General features: G+C 41.3%; 2 protein-coding genes across 9 annotated transcripts in view; one reads left to right on the top strand and one right to left on the bottom strand.

Moving 5' to 3' along the window:
* Positions 1-8,232, top strand: part of ZNF672 (zinc finger protein 672) — a 9,668-nt gene extending 1,436 nt beyond the window's left edge. For 2 of the 3 annotated variants that reach the window (XM_027840356.1, XM_027840364.1), the window contains exon 2: positions 4,946-8,232. In XM_027840356.1, the coding sequence (XP_027696157.1) occupies positions 5,407-7,017 (1,611 nt within the window). In that variant the 5' untranslated portion in view covers positions 4,946-5,406 and the 3' untranslated portion in view covers positions 7,018-8,232. Of the gene's footprint in view, positions 1-1,970; positions 2,120-4,945 lie in introns of those variants that run through there. The other variant, XM_027840360.1, reaches the window with a different exon arrangement.
* Positions 8,233-8,794: 562 nt separating this feature from the next.
* The window catches only part of ZNF692 (zinc finger protein 692), an 11,774-nt gene continuing 528 nt past the window's right edge, over positions 8,795-20,040 (bottom strand). Inside the window, exons 2-12 of one of the 6 annotated variants that reach the window (XM_027840381.1) lie at positions 19,327-19,527; positions 18,902-18,933; positions 18,026-18,286; positions 17,685-17,733; positions 17,414-17,545; positions 16,691-16,882; positions 16,459-16,533; positions 16,283-16,361; positions 12,765-12,879; positions 10,279-10,378; positions 8,795-9,292 (exon numbers count right to left, since the gene is read on the bottom strand). In XM_027840381.1, coding sequence (XP_027696182.1) covers positions 8,950-9,292; positions 10,279-10,378; positions 12,765-12,879; positions 16,283-16,361; positions 16,459-16,533; positions 16,691-16,882; positions 17,414-17,545; positions 17,685-17,733; positions 18,026-18,286; positions 18,902-18,933; positions 19,327-19,490 — 1,542 coding nt within the window. In that variant the 5' untranslated portion in view covers positions 19,491-19,527 and the 3' untranslated portion in view covers positions 8,795-8,949. Of the gene's footprint in view, positions 9,293-10,278; positions 10,379-12,764; positions 12,880-16,282; positions 16,362-16,458; positions 16,534-16,690; positions 16,883-17,413; positions 17,546-17,684; positions 17,734-18,025; positions 18,287-18,901; positions 18,934-19,326; positions 19,792-20,040 lie in introns of those variants that run through there. The other 5 variants (XM_027840387.1, XM_027840372.1, XM_027840396.1 and 2 more) reach the window with 5 other exon arrangements.

Below are 20,040 nucleotides of genomic sequence, written 5' to 3'. Positions count from 1 at the left end.
ACACACACACACACACACACACACACACACACACACACACACACACACGACGGAGCAGGAGTCTGAGTAACCCAAGGGAATATTAATAACTTTATGGTTTGTGAATAAGGAGAACTGATCCTTTTCCCCAACATTACTTTCTTAAGTAACTGAATTTGGTGGGGTAAAGGGCTGGAGGGAGGGGTCATGTAAGTGAAGCCCTGTTTCTAATCCCAGTTTTGTCACTAACTTGCTTTGTGATTTTGGACTAAATCATTTATAGTCTTTCTGAGTTGGGTCTCTGAAATAGAATGTCCTGCCTACCTGAAAGAGCCGTTAGAAAGATTAAAGGTGTTTTTGGATGTGATTGTGTTGTAAAAATCCATGCAAACATACAGTATTGTTAGTGACTTCTGGAGAATTTGATTAGATTCCTATCTCCTCCCCCTACCTCCAGACAATAGCAAGTAGTCAACAAATAATTTCAAATTCTCTTCCTCCCAGTCAAATACCACTCCAACTTCGACAATAAAATACCCCAATTATTTATTGGGTCTCTTGTGTGCATAACACTTGTGGTGGTTACTCAGTAAATAATAGATTCTTGCTCTCGTGCCAGGGGGAAGTAGAACATCTGAATTCAAGAAAAATGGGTGGCAGACTCTGGCTATCAAAAATCACTTATTAAGAATAGAACTGCTGATGAACATCATAGGGATTATGCAGATGAGGTTTCTTCGAGGTTCCCAAAAATTTGGGACAAGGATAATGGAGGGAGGTCAACTGGTGTAGTGCAAAGAGGATAGTATTTGGACCCAGAAGGTGTGGATTTGAACTCAGCTGTTACCACTTGCAACCATGGGGATACTGAGTTTTTGGGTGACAGGATCTCAGAGGCAAAAATGAGGGCTTTGGACTAGATTCAGTTGAACAGTGGTGACTTCTGTCAAGGAACCTGGAAACCACCACTGATACTTATTAACGTTGTGATGCTCAGGGAAGTCACTTAAGTTCAAATGCTACCTTAGACATTTTCGAGCTGTGTGACCCTAAAAAGTTGATTAACCTATCAGAGACTGTTTCATCTGCAACATGAAGATAATAATAGCATTTACTTCAGAAGGTTGTTTTGGTAAGACAATCTATGTAAAATGCTATATAAATATTACCTATTATTAAAAACTCTTGGGAGGAGTTAAGGTAAAACTCCCAGGAGGAAAATTAGGATCATTTATTTTTATTATCAAATCCCTAAAAGGTATTTGAAGGGGGCAAGTTGGGGGTTAGGGAGAAAAGGGAAGACTATTCTCCCATTTCCAACACACTAACTTCTTTAAAGATACCAGACTGGTTCTGCAACCAAAGAGGGCAAGAGAGAGATTTGGAAGAGTCTGTAAGACCTGGCTTTGTTGGAAAATTAAACAAATGATATATTCAAGTCCTCTAAATTCCACAAATGATCCTACCCCAAGATAAGCATTTAACTTTGGGTTTGAGGTAAATGGGAATAGGCAAACAGAATCTGTTGCTTTTTATTAAGCATTAAGTATTTGCACCCCCAGCTCTCTAGCCATTGGTTGGGAGGAATGAGCTTCTTAATCTTTGTAGGATTTGAACTTTAAAATTGGGAAAGTTACAGTTTGAATCTTTAGCGTTTCCCTAATTATAGTTTAGGTTGGAGGAGGCGAGTAGCATGGGGATGTTAAGGAAAAATTCCCTTTTCCTAAATCCCTTTCTTTTCTCTCAAACTGTCTGGTTTGAGAGCCACTATTCAGTGGCACCCAAGATTTAAAAAAATTCTGCAGCATCCACAGTCCAGTTTTCTATTCCCTCTTTTGCCCCTCCTTTAAACTTACCCTCAAATTCTCAACCCATCTAGGCCTTTTTATTGCTCTCTAGTCCAGGGCTGCAAAGGGTTAAGGTGTCTGAGATCCTATAAAGTCCCATATCCTAGAGCGGCCCCAGACTGTCCGACAGGAAGGAGCTCCTGCTAGAGACTTCCTGTTCTGGACACTGAGGACATCGAGACAAGGAGTCAAAGAGGCACTAAGCAGTGACTCTCTTATTCCCTTCCCTTCTCCTTATCTGGTCCCACCCCAAGACCACTTGTCATCAAAGTTGGGCCTTACTAATTGCACCGGTGAGTTGTTTTGTTTTTGTTTTTTTCCTGGGGGTGGGAGGCGGGGGCATTAGGGATAGAGGGGAGGGAACTAAAAGAGATGAAAAACAATCCGACACCCTCACATTCCTAAGCAGCCCCTTTGGTCTGAAGAAAGGAAGAGAGTGGGGGAGGGAAATTTGTAAAATTATAATACAGCTTGAGGACTACCTCCAAGTCCATAAGATTAAAAAGCTCAGGTACAACACAACTAGGCACATAAAAAAAAAATGAAACTGGAGATGTATTTCTCACTGTATCCCATTTTCTCCTCTTAATTCTTAGCAGGGAATTCAACTGAATTCTTTTGAGATTTTTTTTTACCCTTCATAGAGAATATCGATAGTGAGAAAGTGCCTTATAGTTATTTATAGTTCAAATGTTGAAGTGAATTGAGGTAAGCTGGAAAAGAGGAGATGTAAATGAACTTCAACTCCTATTTACCTTTTACCAAAAATCCTAGGAAAGTACAATAAATCTCCATTATTTCCAGGCATTCAAGATTCATTTTTCCTCACCAAAAAATGTAAATCTTCCAAATTAATTACTGGGGCATTCTGCCTCTTCACCTCTGGGTAGGAGTCAACTGTGATTGCAAAGAAAAGTGTTAGAGAAGAGGATGTGAAGAATCCAGGAAATAGAGATCAAATTGGTAATTAAGGGACTGTATTCTTACTCCTCCCCCCGTTTCATTTCTCTTTCTCTGGGAATGTAAGGATGAGAAAACTTGAAAAATCACTGCATCTGCCCCTTTCTTTTGAGTAAAATTAACCACAATCCTTTAGGGTTTCGGATTATAAATCTCCTGTTATAAAAAGTCCCCCAAGACTGTGCTGTGAATTAGACTTTATTCCTATTTCAGTCATTTCTTAACAACCTAGTATGAAACATCCTTCAAAATGTCCTAAACCTGCTGTATTTCTAGCCTTCTTTTATTCACATACGTCTTCAGAGCCAGATCTAGTTATCATTCCAATAAATAACTTTTCTAGAATATTCACCCTAAGTCTCTGGACCCTTTCTTCCACCTCTCAGGGATTTTATGAAAGCACAGGAAATAATTAACATGAAAAACATTTTAACTTAATCAAAGGGGCCAGAGGCATGCTTAATCCATGCTTAGTCAATAAACTATTAAGCACCGGCCTCTGAGCCTAAAGCAGGAAAGTAAAAGTGCTGCAACTTGGAAAAAAAGGGAAATAATTTAACTTCAAACTAACTTTTCACAAATATAATAAAATCTTATATATACATTTTAAAATCTCATTATAAGATATGATTTGCCTGTTAAGGAAAAGACTAGAAAAGTAGTAAAACTTAGGGTTTTGTTGTAAGCCCATTATAAATGGGATATTACATTTTAAAAAACATACTTTATTTACTTAATAGTGCCATTATATCTTAGTTTATATGTACAATATTCCCAAGTAACAAATGTACATCTTTTAAAATAATAAAAAAATTTAATCTTAACCAGATAATTCTTCATCTGTCACCCAGTTTGTTCCAAATTAATTAAATTTTTCTATAATAATCACCACTAGATTATTCACATTAATTTAAGGAAGCAAAAGTTAGGATATTTTAGAAATTATATTTGGTTTGAATGAATTTGTGTGCTTATTTGTTTTTTCAGATTATTTTCTAAGGCACATGCCTTTTTGTACATTCTCATAGAATTCCAGCCTGGTTCAGACCTGAGGAACTGAGAGATAAAGGAGCTGGGACAAGACTAATCCAAACTGCTATATATTGGCTATATGGCCATCCTTCACTCAGGGGTTCTGTGGGAGTGGGGCTAGCTGACGGGGCAAGTCATAGCATCTCTGGTCTCTTTTTGCTTATTTATAAAATGAATGGATAGGGGTTGGAGGGAGTAGGGGAAGTAAGGTGGTAGACCAGATGGTCCATTCCAGCTCTAAAATTCAATGAGTCTTTGAATCAAGAGCATAATTTAGGGTTAGGACCCAAATGGAGTATTATGGGGAATCAAACTAGCATGCTGCTAGGAGAAGTTAACCAAGTAAAAATTTTTTCATTGATTCATCCATGGATAATTTAGAGGTGAATATAAATACATGAAATTGTCCATGAAATTCACAATTTTGAGCATCTATTTGCTTTGGGTTAAATTTCTTAATATGATCTGAAGTTAAGCTTGAATCAGCTGAGTTTAAAATAAATAAATCTAATTAAAATAAATATAATTTGAGTTATAGCAATACAACTCTACAGAAGCTTTATTCAAATATCTTATTATTTATAGTGTGGACTCTGGACTCTCAAAGGAATGATAGAAGAAAGCTTGACAGGTTGTGCCAGCATGGAAGGGCTTCAAGCTTAGCCTTGTCCTAGCCTAACTAAATTAGAGAGGCTCATCAGTAAGATGACTGAAGGATGATGAAGCATCTCCTAAATTATAAACAGATTTTTAATTTGCCTCCTGTTAATAATAACAACTGCTTTTGATATAGTGCTTTAATACTTATACAAAACATGTTATATCATTTGAGCTGCAGAGGACATTATTCACATTTAATAATTTTTTTAAAAAAAGAGTCAAAAATTAAGAGAGATTTGGCTACACTCCTATAGTTAGTGTATCCAAGTCTGCCATGTTACCCTTATATTGCCTGTATTCAATAGGAATATATTCACTATGCTGGGTCCAGTTTGGAGCTATAGTTTGCCTTCCTAACTTTTATCAAAACACATCTCAAGGAAGTTTAATTTCACTTTTAATCCATGTCCCTCAGCACCTATGTATTAGTTTGCACTGTTGAGCTAGATTCTCTCATTCTTCTCCAGGGTACACCAGTTCACCCCCGAAGCCTTATAGGGAAGAAAATCCATGAAAGAACAACCGCGGCAGCTGACAATGATAGAAAGAAAATAAAGATTCCAAGCAGAAGAGTTTCCAAGTGGACAAATACCTTTCAGCTAAGAAGAAAATTAAGTTTATCAGGAGAATATCATTCTTGTCCACAGTCCCTCCAGAAAGCAAGGAAAGTTTACATCTATCCCTACCCAATTATCATCTCTGCTTTTAGGCAACCAGGAAAAAGCTTACACAGAACATTCCACTTCCTCAGGTTCCCTACCACCAGAAAGTTCAGTGTTGGAGGAAAGAACACTACTAGCACTCACCCCTCAGAGTGCAGAGGAAAGTATCCCCCACATACCTCCTCTAACTGGCCGACCCCCTTTCCTCCAGAATCCAGTTACAGAAATCATTTGTTTCCTGGTATTCTACCCATCCCTTTCCAGCCATGTATGGAGCAGGGAAGCCCTATAAATGCATTGAGTGTAACAAGAGCTTCCGCTACAGTTCAGTGCTGCACCTCCACCAGCGCACACATGCCGGGGATTGCTGCTACCGATGCCTAGAGTGTGGTAAGGGTTTTGCACAAAATGCAGAGCTTAGGGCCCACCAGCGCACACATGCTGGTGAGACTCTCTATATCTGCAATGAGTGCGGAAAGAGCTTCCATCAAAGTGTCTATCTAGATCTGCACCAGAGTACCCATACTCGAGGCAGGCCCTGCAAATGCCATGCCTGTGGGAAACGCTTTCCCTATCGTTCTGCCCTCTACTGTCACCAGCGACATCACCCTCGTGAAAGGCCTTACCGATGCCCTGTCTGTGGAAAAAATTTCCGTCAGAGTGCCTATGTCTTCCACTATGAGAGGACCCATAGTGGTTCTAATGCTCTCACTGCAGGTGAGCTTCCTAAAGGCCCAGAAGCCAGTGGAGATAGGTTTACTGTTCATACAGGGCCTATCCTACCTGCCCCATTGCACCCTGAGGAAAAATCCTATCAGTGTAGCGAGTGCCATCGGGACTTCCGAAGTAGTTCAGGTCTGCTGAAACATCATCGTGTCCATGAGGCTGGAAAGCCCTGTAAGTGCAGTCAGTGTGGAAGGGCATTTGACAATGGGGAACAGCTCTCTGCACACCAGAAGCGAAGCCACAGTCAGAGAAGTAGTGGAGCCAAGCTGGAGGGAGCCCACAAGTGCCTTGTGTGTGGAGAAGTCTTTAGGCGGGCATCAGAGCTCCAGGCTCACCAGGAGACACATGGGATGACCCGAACCCACCGGTGCAACGTGTGTGGAAAGAGCTTTAGTAAAAGCTCAACCCTGACACGACACCGGCAGACACACACAGGGGAAAAACCATTCAAGTGTCCTGAGTGTGGAAAGTGCTTTACAGAGAGTGCCACCCTGGTACGACACCACCGAATTCACACAGGGGAGAAGCCTTATGCCTGCCCAGACTGTGGGCGGAAGTTCAGTGAAAGTTCCACACTAATGAGGCACCGGAGAAGCCATAAGGGAGAGAAACCACACCAGTGTACCACCTGTGGCAAGAGCTTTGGGCAACGGTCAGACCTGATTGTTCACCAAAGGATTCATACTGGGGAAAAGCCCTTTCCTTGCCAAGAGTGTGGCCGACGGTTCAGTGATCGCTCAGACCTCACAAAGCACAAGCGTACCCACACAGGGGAAAAGCCATATCGATGTGAGGAGTGTGGCAAGTTCTTCACATGTATTTCCAACTTAAATGTTCACAAGAGGAACCACGCTGGTGACAAGCCTCACAAGTGCCCTGAATGTGGCAAGTGTTTCAGTGTTGGCTCCAAACTGGCGCTGCACCGAAAGACCCACCAGGGTGAACGCCCCTCAGAGTGTGCTGAATGTGGGAAGTGCTTTAGCCATAGCCGATCACTGTCACAGCACCAGAGGGCCCATGCTCGTGCCAGGGCCGCTGCAGGAGCCACTGCAGGTGGGTTGGTTGGGATAGCACCTACCCTGATCTTTTCAGTAGACTCTGGCCAAGAGAAGTCAGGCCTGAGGGTGACAGGAGTAGGAGAGAGGTACTGAGGTTCCTAAGTAAAAAACACTAAATCACTTTCTCTCTACCCTCCCAAAAGGAAGTCTGGGGAAAAGTTTTGACTAAATAATGGGAAAAGATAGTAGTGGGTCTGAGTTTTCTCTGCCTTCTCCTGTCCTTCCTGTGTATATCTTCTTTCACTGCATTCTCAGTCTCTTTCCTCATTTGCTATTAGTCTTCCTTTTTTAGTTTTCTGTATCCCAATGTTTGTCTTATTTGTCACCTTTCTTTTTCTGGGTATGTACTTTGCCACACTTCTAGTATCTTTACACTTCCTCATATTCCTATCTGAATTATCTCTCTGTAGTAGTATAGGTATCAGTGGATGTAGTGGAAGTTAGGTTGAATTAACCCTCTCTGCTTGGATGGGAGAGAGATCCCAGTCACATTATTAAAGGACAGTGTTTTTTACCTTGGCCTGTTTGTTTCCTCTTTGTCTATGCCTCATCTCCTTTTTCTGTCTACATCTTTATGTTTATTTCATTCTGTCTTTTCTCACCTCTCAGAATTCCTATGTCTCCAATTGTCCTTGATGCCTGGTTTTCTTTTGCTTTCTGTCTTTTCTTACCCCTCTTCTATATTTCTCTTATCTCTGCTCTCTTTCTTTTTCCCTATTTCCATGTATATTGGTCTCTCTATTTCTGTGGGGTTAATGGAAAGAGAAAATTGAGAGAATGAGGTGTGCGTGAAATACAAGGGATGAGAAGGGTAGGTGTGAAAATATAAAAGACCTGGAAAGAGACCTCCAAAATATTCCCACATGGCAAAATAGTACAAACCAGTGCATGTCAGAAATAGCCTTATACCAATAAAATTGAAGGGAAGGGATAAAGGTTCTTTGCATGAGGTTCCTTGCAAACAATACTCCTTCCCCTCAAGAATCCTGGTTCAGTCAAAATACTATGTGTTGGCACACTCAACTCCTGCACTCCCAAGATTGATAGCTGGGGTCCCTCATGTATTAAGAGGAAGGTGGATAAGCCAAGAATTTATCATATATTTCAGTTATGATTCCCCACTGGAGCATGGAAGTGTTTGTAATTTGCAAGGCTAATTTGGTGGCATCTTGGCAGCCAGTCTTTATCCTTAATGAGACTGAAGAGGATAGAGGGACAAAAATGGAGAAAACCAGAAGAAACCCCTAGACATCCCTTTCTCCCTGTAATTGGTAATTAGAATAAATGTTGTTGTTTTTTTGTTCCTGATGCCTCAAGCCTTGGTTATTGAAATCTATAGGAATTTAAAGTATAAGTTATGCGCACACTTAAGTGTTTAAAGAACTTTCTTGACATCAGACATTCTTTCCCATAGCCTAGACTAACACCATTCTCTCAAACCAACAAATGTCCTTGGGAGAGAGAAGCTGTACACTTTTGGTCAACCTTCTCCCATTTCCTGCTTTACAGCCCCCTAAAGTACCTCCTGAAGTCATACCTTAATGCTTCATCTTCTACCTCTTCCAAAACCCATTTTCTAGATTTTCTATTATTTTCCCCCTCTTCTGGGCCTTTCTTTACCTCCTCCAGAAAGGAAGGCATTCTGAAAAGACATATGGGGAAGAACTGGAAACTAAATGTGTAGGTCCTGAAAGGAAAATTGGGCCCCTAACAGGGATGAGTGGCAGGTAAGATTGTTGTTGAGGCTTAGGGTATTTAGAAAAAAGACCCCTCACTTCTTCAAGGGACTCCAGTAAATAGCTTCCTGTGGAAATCAATTCTAACAGCTCAGTTTCCTAACAATTAAAAAACTCAATCTCAACTAAGTATATATGTAAAATAATCATTTTATTGCATTCTTAGCAGTAGGAAGCAAGGCAATCCAGTCCTCTAACTCCCCTTAAAGGTATGACTGGCACCAATGTACTTATACTGTCACCCTGAAAGCCTTCTTACCTTTCCCCACCCCACTTTCCACTTTGCTTCCTAACACCTTGACGTCTGATTCCTCTGGATCTGTGAGGAAGGGCTGGAATCCAAGGGGGGAGACTTCTGGGACTCACATGAAAGGCTAGATTCCAAAATGGTAGAAGTAGAACTAGAGACAGTGGGTGAAGGGTAAGGCTCTGAGAGGGTGGGGCTTGAGCCAGGGCCAGGACGATGGGCAGGGTGGCTCTTGCTGCAGTGGGCAATGACATTGTCAGGCTTCTCAAATCGTTTGCCACAGAACTCACAGGGATATTGGAAAGCTGCTGCAGCCTCCTCATGCTTGCGTCGATGCCAGTTCAGAGAGGCTTTCTGGCGGCAGGTAAAGCCACAGATCTCACACCTGCAGTCAGGGAGAGAGGGGTCAGGAATTAGACTGCACATCCCCCAATTCCACCAACCCTTCAAAACATTAGCATTGTACCCAGTCTTAATCCTCCAGGTCATCCTAAAACCAAATTATCCTAAGCCCCTCCTTGGTCCTAACCATCTCCCCTCAAAGAACAGATGTTTTCTGCTACCTACACATTCCTTTAGCCTTTAACATTTCCCAAGTGGTCCTTCCCCTCAAGAATTCTGGGGATGCAGGGATACAGGTATCCTCACATTTGGCCCAAGTTCTTATTCCTATTCAGAGTCCAGGCATCATTGTTGTGAGATACCACTCATCAGAGCCTGTCCCGGGCACTACCCTTGGTTCTAACAGTTAAACTTTTGCCCTTTTGACCAGGTCTCTGCTGGGGAACAGGGTCTTCTTACTTGCTTGTTTTTGTATGCCCAGCACTTGGCACTATGGCTGCCAAATAGTAAATGCTTAATATATGCTTTTTCTGTCTTCCCCAATATTTTTTCTCCTTATTTTTCATTTTGTCTTTGTATTACCAGCTCACAGTTTAGTGCCTTTTGCATAATAAGTGCTTAAATGATTGCTAGAATAGATTGGACCCTAGCATCCTTCCTTCAAGTACCTACCTCTTCCTTGGCCTTTCTTGTTCATCTGTTTGTTGTTTTGTTTTGGTGAGGCAATTGGGGTTAAGTGACTTGCCCAGGGTCACACAGCTAGTGAGTGTTTTGTGTCTGAGGCCAGATTTGAACTCAGGTCCTACTGACTTCACGGCCAGTGCTTCATCCATTGTGCCACCTAGCTGCCCCTTCCTCATCCTTTCTTGAGGCTGACAGCTCCAGTTTCTTTCCCCTATCTTCCAGCCCCTAGGTCTCTCCATTTGACCCCAGCTCTAGTTCTCTTCTCCCAGAATTCTGGTATCTTGATTCCAGTTCCTTCAAGGACTCATGTACGTCACACTCTTCACCTCAACCCTTTCTACTCACTGTAATGGTTTTTCCCCGGTATGGATACGCCGGTGGATGATGAGGTTGCTGCTGGTTCTAAAGGAGCGGGCACAGAACTCACAAATGTAGTCTCTAGTATCTGAAAGCACAAAAGGAGACATCCCAGAATCTGTCCACATTGCTCTATATTTACTCTAGCCATACCTCTCATTCTGCTACAGAGAAACTTCAGAGGAAAAGACTATTGGCTGAAGGAATTCCAGTTACAGTCTTGGCTCTTAACTATGCTAACACAGACAAGTAATTTACTGCTCTGAAAATCCGTTTCCTTAATTTTCAAAAAGGGACTTTTCCTACCAAAAATGGTTGTTTTGAGAGTCTAAGGAGGTGAGAAAGTACTTGAAAAAATATAAAGGACTCAACATGAGTAAATTTCTAGATCATTATCATTCCCTACACCCTTCTTGTCCCCTCAGCTTCCAGGGGAAAAGAAGGGTCCCTTAGTGTCTTCTGCCTATCCTGTCCTGAAATACAGCCATCTGTATTTCTTTCTTTGTGAAGGCCCAGTAGGTAGAGAGAAAAGATACTAGATTCCTGATAAGAGAGAATGCTAGGCAGGGAGACACTAGGATTTATATGGATATTTAGGTACTAGAAAGGAAACTAAAGTAGAGGAAATGGGGTGGTTTGGGGGTTGGTATGAAATGAAAGGAAAAACTGGGAACTGAAGAACTAGACATAGATACTTGAAGTGGGTAGTATAGCAGGGACTAGTAGTGAAGGGGACACTGGAAAATTATATATTGTGTTATATATTAATTATGTATTGTATATCATAAAATACACTCATGTATGGAAATACAAGAACCAGTGTGGAACAACATGGTAGAAAACATGAGTAAAAATCAGTGGAGAAGAAAGAGAAATAACACTATCATCAGAGCATACCACAGACCACAAGGACAAAAAGCTGTAGATGAAAAGACTGGAAAACAGATTACGGGTCTGGCACAAAGTCATCACATATAGGTGAAGGGGGATGTCCCTTCAATTATACAGACATCTCGTGGAATTTTAATGTACCTTAATGATAGTTTCATCGTTCATAAAGTAAAGAAGCCAACACAGGGAAATTCTATTCTATTCTAGATTTGATTTCACCAAACAAGGAACTGATGTGGAAACTGTGGGAACCTTCAGAGAAGTGACTACTTATATCTCAGAGTCTGTGATAGAGAAGAGTAAAACCAGAAATAGTCTGATGTTTAGTAGAGATTTTTAGGATAAATTTCAAAGGATTCAGAGAAAGGACTGCATGGTCTGTAATTCTACAGAAGTCAGACCAGGAAATGTGGGAAGCCCTCAAGAATGAAATTTGAAGTAAAAAAAAAAAGAAAATTCCCATGAGAAAAGGGGAATTGTTTAAAAAGACTAATATGTTTATTCAAGTATATATTCCAACTGATATTTTAATGTACAGCAAGGACAGGTAAAAGAGGGTGGATTCAAAAGCATGGCATAGTTCTCAGTGTGAGTGAAAGCTTAGGAAAGTAAGGACAACAAAAAAGTTTTTCTTGTTTTTATTTTTAGCTATATTGGGGAAAATGAATGAAAAGCAAAGAGAATCAAAGAAAGGACAAAATAAATTAGGATAATAACTGATAGAGAAAAGGCAAGAGCTGCTCAACCTTGTTTTCCTTCTGTTTTCTCTGCCAAGCAAAATAATCTTTGGATTTGAAAGGACAAAACAAAAATGGCCAATAGAAAGTTAATACCCTAAATAAGTAAGAGAGTGCACAGACACCCTGGTACAGAAGAACTACACCTACAAATACTGAAAGAATTGGCAGATATGCTTCTAAGCCTCTGCCTGTGACCTCTGAAAGATCATTGAGAATGGGAAAAACACACCACAAATGATCTTTTGAAGGCTTCTAATGGATCCCATTCCACTTTTGGATATCTCTCTTAGGAAGGTTTTTCCTGTCATCATTTGCCTCCTTATATAATAATATTGCTATTCCCAAAGCACAGATCTGACCACACCATTCCCTTCCTCAAGAAGTTGCAGTAGCTCCCTATTTCCTCTAGGACCGAATACAAACTTATCTGTTTGGCATTTAAAGCCCTTCCCAATCTCATTCAGCCTTTCTTTCCAGACTGATTTCATATTACTCCCTATTTAACACTCTACTGGCCTATGTTTCTTGGAAGCTCTTCAAGGTTCAGCTCAGTATCACCTCCAACACAAGGCTATTCCTGATCCCTCAGGTTCTTAGTACTCTATACTCCAAAACTACTTTGTATTTAATTTATATATATTTTGTATTATTTGCATTCATGTTGTTTTTTTTCCCCCAGTAGAATTTCTCCCAATTTCATTCTTGAAGGCTTCCCAAAGCTCCTTGAGGGCAAGGACTATTTTCTTTTTAACTTTATGTACCCAGTGTTTAACACTGTGCCTGGTACTCAGCAGGAGCTTATTGATAAGCATTTACTTGTCAAATTGAGTGAGTGGTCCTTACCACTATGCAGTTTCACATGTTCCTTCAGATGCTTCTTAAAATTGAAGGACTTTCCACAGCTTGGCTCTGGGCAGGAGAAAGATTTCTGGTGGATATGCTGGTACTTTTTATGGTGCTGGGCATAGGAAGAATGAATAGTGATTGAGGGAAAGAGAAGGTATAGCTCTCCCCACCAGTTCCCACCATATCAAACCCTGAGGTAGACCACCCTTCCCTCAACACTAACACATGCACACTTCTCCCACTATAGAGTATCACAGCCTAGACTCTCAAACTACCCCACCCCTAAATCCTCCTCTAAATATAAATAACAGAAAATTTCCCTTCCTTATCCCCAGTTTTATCCAAAGTCCTATCTTCACTTTCTCTACCTATCCTATCACACACAACCCTGGACCAGGTCTCTATTAATCCTCTCCAGCTTATACATAATTCTCTATACTAAATCTCACCCTCTGCCCTTCCTTGAGACACCTCTATCCAACCTATCTCTCATCTAGCTCCACCTACCAGAGATTCCCATCTCACCCTAGTTCATGTTCCTCAGTATCTTTGAATCCCAGCACTTCTTCCCAAACACCCACTATTTAAAATTCTGCAATTCTCCATACCTTCACAATCAGCATACCCTACTCCTCTTCCCAGTCCCTAAAACGACGTAAGAATTACTAAGCAAAAGCAATGATCCATCTAACCCAATATTTTGTGTGTGGTACCAACAAAGATGTTTGGGACACGATTGTCTTTTTTGATGTTAACTTCTGTGTTTAGAGATGTCTTCAACAAAACCTCCATTTTCTTCCCTTCCCCTTTTGGAAATCATTTATGTTTTTAGCTTATATCATTTGTCAACATAAGAATAGGAAGTGTGAGGTTGATGGATCTGATAAATGGCTAATTCCTAGTCTGTTGTAATTCTAGTGCCCATAAGAAAAGGAAATATTCTTGCCTTATCCCTATGAACAGGAACAGGAAGTAGCTATAGGTGAACTACAAGGAATAGTGATTACAGAATGCAGGGGCTCTGGACTTGGAATTGAAGGGCTTGGTTTCTCATCCTGGTCAGAGTTCGCTACCAAAGAGTATAACCAAGAGCAAATCATAACTTATCTGGGCTTCAGTTTCTTTACATGACAAACACACAAACTGGACTGTCACCAAGGCCCCTTTTAGCTATGATATTTTATGATTCTATGTGATAGGGCCAACAGAACTCCTGCACTGCTTTCTATAATGTCTAATCTCTGTTCTATATTCTTATTATGTGTGTAAAGATACAGTTTTGTTTCTTAGAGATTTTATAAGTACAAGTGCTCCCCTTCCTCTCTCTGAGGAATGTAAATAAAGTGATTCTGCAGACTACAGAATATATACATGCATATATGTTTATATACATATCTGTATTAATAAATAAAGCCTTTCTTCTTTGTTAGGAGCTTTGTGTATTGGGAGTTTATTCCCCCTTCCCCATAGAATTCAAGTTAGCATTTTACATTTAAAATCCCCAGGCAGAAAACCAAGCACTTCTATAATGCCTTTGATTACTCACTTGAGAAAATAACCCAAGGCTATTCTGACCCTCCTCCCTAACTCCTTGGGATTTCAGTTGAAGGAACTGGGGTTACAAATTTAGTTTAGGGAAGAGGAAGAAGCACTTAAAGGACTGTCATGTGGAGGAGGGATTTGACTTCTGTTTGGCCCCAGAGAGCAGAACCATGGAGTAATGAATGGGCAGAAGTTGCAAGGGGGCTTGAAGTTGGAAAAACTTCCTAACCATTAGAACTGTGTAAAAGTGGAATGGGCTGCCTTGAGAGGTGGTGGGTTCTCTTTCCTTGGAGGTCTTCAAGCAGAAGTTGAATTGAGGATGTTATAGTGGGGATTACTTTTCATTTGATGGCCTAAGGTCTTTCATCAAATTCTGTAGTTCTGTAATTGTAAAGTGCTATAAATGTGGGTTATTATTATTTAGTCCAACTACCCCATTTGTCAAATGAGAAAACTGAGGTCCCGAGATGATAAGTGACTTATTTGCCAAAGGACCTCATATCTAGTTAATGACAAAAGGTATTTTGTCTTCCAGGCTAGTGCTCTTTCTACTGCAAAATGATACCTCAATTAATGAATATATATTGAATCCAGAACAGATGCCTACTATTGCTAAGTGATGTAGGAGATATAAAAGCTATAGAGGGAAAAAAGTAGGAGGACATTAATAAATAACAGGGAGTCTTCTTTTTTTTATATTTATTATAATCTACACCTTATTACAGACCCTCCTTACTGTCTAAATACACTTATTATTTTTGCAATCCAAAGTTGGCAATGAAGTTTTCATGTCTCTGAAATAAAATATTTTGAAGATAAGCTTAAATTCACCTTAGCCATTGACTACCTTCACATAAAACATGGTCTCTGCCTCGTATTTTATGTATGGAATTTCCACCCACAGAGATTCCACTGATTATTTTTATCCATTTAGATCTGGGGTTCTTAACCTTTCTTGTGTTTTAGATCCCTTTTACAGTTTGATGAAGCCTATGGACCCCTTATTGTTGCATTTTTAAATTAATAAAATAAAAAACATAGGTTTACAAAGGAACTCTGTAAGGAAACCAGTTATATTGAAATAGTTATCTAAATATTACAAAATGAGATGATACTTGTATAGCTCTTTGAAAACCTTAAAGTACTACATAAATGTTAGCTATATTAAAAAACGAGTTTACAAATTCCAGGTTAAGAACCCCTGATTTAGATGTTAACCCTATTATTATTTATGATATCGTTTACATATAATACTACTTCCCATTTGCCCATCTCTATGGGATTTCTATAGTGACATATCACAGGACATCGGTATTCTTTTTCCCACCAAATCCTAAGGTATTTCACTTGCTTATAGCTTTGAGAAATGATACTGAAACATTTTATGTTTTTGGCTTAGATTTTCTGCCTGTTTCCACAAAGTCTGTTTGTTGATATAGAATCACAGAATTCAAATAATCTCATATAACTCCTTTTCATATAAATAAAGAAGTGTATCCAGAGAGATACATTAACTTCCCTGGGGGGTCACACAGTAAATAGCACATTCCTGGTTCAAACAGAGATCTGATTCCTAGTCTAGTGCTTCCCAAAGGCAGTGTGGCAGAGTGACTAGAATGCTGGTAGGAGTCAGGAAGACTTGAGGTGAAATTCCACCTCTGATGCTAACTATGTAGCAATGGACAAAGTCACTTAACTTCTTCAAATCTGTTTCTTCATCTATAAAATGTGTAATAATAGCACCTTTCTCACAGGGTTTTTGTAAGGACCAAATAATATTACATGTAAAGCACCCTGTAAACCTGTGAGTGCAATACAACTATTATATAGTGTTGTTATTAAGCTTTTAAAATCTTGGTATTTCTCCTTTCCTGGTGTCCTCCTCTCAATCCCAAACCCTAATCCCCTAACCCCATTCTCCCCAAACCATTCCATCCCATCTCCCACTCAGCATCCCATTCTCTATGCCTCACATTCAGGTATTGTCGGTTGGAGAAGATCTTCCCACAGCCAGGAAAATCACAGGGAAGGAGCTCTCTTTTAGCAGCCTTTCTGAAGGAAGACAAGGCAGGAAAATGAGGTTTTCCAAGGCTCTCTATACTATCACCCCTACCTTTCTCCCTCTATCCCCAAGCCTCATCAATCTTACCTGATCCTCTTGGGACCAATCTGTGCTATGTCCTCATCCAGAGGCATGGGAGGAGGTCCTTGTTGTCGTCGTCTGCTTTGAGAATAAAGAGGGATGGGAGATGGGGAGCAAAGAATCACAGGTTTCCAGAGGTAGAAATGAGGAAGAAGTTATCTATTCCAGCCCTTCACTGGAGGCTCCACAGGAAGGGAGGCTTGCCAGAATGCCCTCCCTTGTTTACTGCCTATTTTACCTGGGTCGGGTCTTGCTCCCTTGGCCCAACTTGGGTATTCTGTCTAGCTCAGGCTGTACTCTGTCATCTTCAGGATGGGGTGTTCCAGTTTCTGATGAATCAGCAGTGGGGGAACTTGAGAGTGGAGGTGTTATTTCTTCTTCTTTGAGTGGGGGGAGGTAAGGTGGAAGGGGACTAGATGTATCTGGTTCACTGGTAGGGAAGGGACAATCACTCAGCACAGTGCCTGGCACACATAGCAGGCACTTAATAAATGCTTGCTGACTGATATCAGATGACTAACCACTCTCTGTCACCTAAACCCCATCACGTGCCTCTTTTTTTTACACACTGAGTATCAGAATCCTAAACTTGGAATATCAGACCCCCACTCCTACCCGCCTCAGTCTCTGATCAGCCCATCAGCCCCACGCCACCTCCAACATTCTTCCAGTACCTTTTCTCACCCCTACCATCAACCTCTACTGCCAAACTTTGATTTCATTCCCACAAGAGTTCCGATAAGCTTTTCTCCTCAAATTTTCCTTATCATTCAAGCCCTCTACTTCCAGACAACCATCTTAACCTTCCTCCTACTCTTTCCAATACAGAACTTCTCTCTTCATTGCCTTCCTAGACCTTAAATCTTAAATATCTTCACTCCTTTGTCAACTCTCATCCCTGGTTTCTCCAGGTCTGCCCAAGTTACTAATCTTCATTCCTGTCTTCTCATCCAGCATTTACCAATCTGGAGAGGGGCTGTAGGTCCAAGGGCTGACATCACTGAGATTATCATCTTCATCATCGGCTTCTTCCTCTACTTCTTCCTCGTCTTCTCCATGGGACAGGGAAGTCTCAGGTAGGGGTGCCACCCCCCTGCATTCCCAAGGGGTGTCAAGGCTGGACTCATTCCCCCCCACACTTCATTTTTTTCCTAATCTAGCCTAATCATCTCTCACACCCTTTCCCCCACCCCCTCCATTCCTAATCTGGCCCCAGTTCTTCATGGACTTACCTGGGCATCCCAGACTCTTGGGTCTCGTCATAGTGCTCAGTTACCTGGGCTGGGGATGGGGGTGGGATGAAACAGGGAGAGAAGTCAGAGTTGAAATGAAAAAGATGAAATGGTCATCAAGGAGGTGGAGGTCAAAGAGGAGAATCACTGAGGTCAGGAGGGAATGGGTTGAGCCAAAGGGAGTGGGAGGAATCAAAGTAGAAGATAAATTGGGGGGCAGGAAACAAATTAGAGAACTAGGATGAGGCAACAGAAGTGCTAGGAGGGGAACTGAAGAAGAGTCCAATGCTGAGAAGAGGAGAGATCTCCCCCACCGCCCCTTTCCCCTCTTCCCAGTTCACCTTCATGTTCTTGCCAGCTCCTTGACTTTGTCCACCAGTTCCTTAGTGCTGAGTGCTGGATGTAGGAAGGACTGGATCCTAGGGGTGCAGGGCCAGAGGATGGGTCCCAGGAAAAGGTATGACCAGCTGAACACTCCCATATGAGCCCCCCATCTGTGCTTCCTGGTCCCCGAAGCCCTGGTACCAGGCTGCATTCACGGCTGTGGGCATGGGACAAGAATACCAGATACTGGAGACCCTCTGGGGGGGATGGCTCAGGGCCTGGAAAGGAGAAATTGATATTAACCATAGAGTCTTCCCCTCTCTCCCTCTCCTATCCCTGAACCCTCCAGAGAGCCCATATTTTACAACGAATGCTATTCTCTACTACCTTCACTCCCTACAAAACATTTCTGGAGTCTCCCATCCATTTTATCTAAATGATCATTTATGGTAAAATTAGCACAAATTACCTGGCTCCCCAGGTCACTTTTCCTCTTCTCTTCTCAGGATAATAGATTCAGAGCTGGAAAGGACCTTAGAGGTCATCAAGTTCAAACCCCTTATCTCACAGATGAGTATTAACATAAACTCAGAAAGGTTAAGGTAATTTAACCAATGTCAAAATTCAAACCCTAATCCTGATTCCTAATTTAGCTAGTAGTTGTTTTTCTACTATATATAGTTCAGACATGTTTGAATCCCCTTCAGGCAGATCCCCTTTAAACTTACATACAACCTACTAATTTTAATTAACTAGAGCTTTTAATTAACTCTGGCTGCTGAGTACAGTTTGTTGGTTGTTTCCTGTGGCTGCTAACCCAACCCTAGTAAAAGCTTTGGGTCTCTATCACGCCACATATTTTCCTTTCTCTGACTTCACTCTACCCTACCTACCTGCACAGAGCACACAGCCTGGAGAATTGTACCTGCCAAAGGAAAGGAGGTAAGAGTCAGGTGAGCTCCTTATTTCAAGTCAATCAAGTATTTATTGAGCATCTACCACCTGTACAGCAGCACCACGGTAGGTGGTAGGCCCTGGGGAGGATAAAGACATAAGAAATGTTCCCTGCCCCCAAGGAGCTTATAGTCTAGTTGAGGAGACAAGCTTAACACAAGAAAAACAGGATGCAATGCTGTGTATAAATAGTTCAATAAAATAAACTTTTATTTAAAAAAAGTGCCAATAATACCAAACTCTTACCAGCCTTATCCAAATTCATTCCTCTTCTGCCTCCCCCCCCACCCACACACATACTTTACACCTCTACTGCAGATCCCTCCCACAGTATTCTATATAGACCAACAGAGATCCTCCTGACCTATCAAGCAGGAACTTGGCAAGCTGGGAATGCAGGGAGAAACCGAGTTGCTTCTTGAGAAGACACCATTGTTCCATGTGGCCACCCAGCCTGATTCTGCACTTACTTCGTCGGGCATCCAATTCCCTTCGTTTCTGCCTCTGGGAACCCAAAGAAGCGGCCATGGGGATCCCTAGGACTGGGAAGGTGGGGAGATAATCCCTCCATGAGGGAAGGGAAGAAGATAAAAATATTTAGATTCTGTAGCTTTCATTTTACAGAAAACAGGCCTAGAAAGATGACTATCCAAAGTCACAGAGAGTACATTAGATTTCAGTTAATGTGCTCCCTATGTGAGAACTAACCGACTTTGTGAACCTGGACAAATCATGTCTCTTCTCAGGGCCTTAATTCCTCATATGTAAAATGAAAAGGACAGGGGCAGCTAGATTGGTATAGTGGATAGAGCACTGGCTCTGGAGTCAGGAGGACCTGAGTTCAAATCTGGCCTCAGACACGTAACACTTCCTAGCCATGTGACTCTGGGCAAGTCACTTAAACCCCAATTGCCTCGCCAAAAAAAAAATGAAGAGCATAAACCAAACAGCTTTTAAGAAGGTCCCTTTTGACCCTGATACTCTATTTCTCTCCCAGTCCTTTCCAATGTGGCACAAATTTTAAGTGTGAAACCTTTTTCTTTTCCTGATTTTGAAGCGTATTTTGTAAGGTCAAGGT

The sequence above is a fragment of the Vombatus ursinus genome, unplaced genomic scaffold (genome assembly GCF_900497805.2).
Source record: "Vombatus ursinus unplaced genomic scaffold, bare-nosed wombat genome assembly UNPS02004704.1, whole genome shotgun sequence".
NCBI lineage: Eukaryota > Metazoa > Chordata > Mammalia > Diprotodontia > Vombatidae > Vombatus > Vombatus ursinus.
Note: the sequence above shows the minus strand (reverse complement) of the source record. Positions and strands in the feature narration are given on the sequence as shown.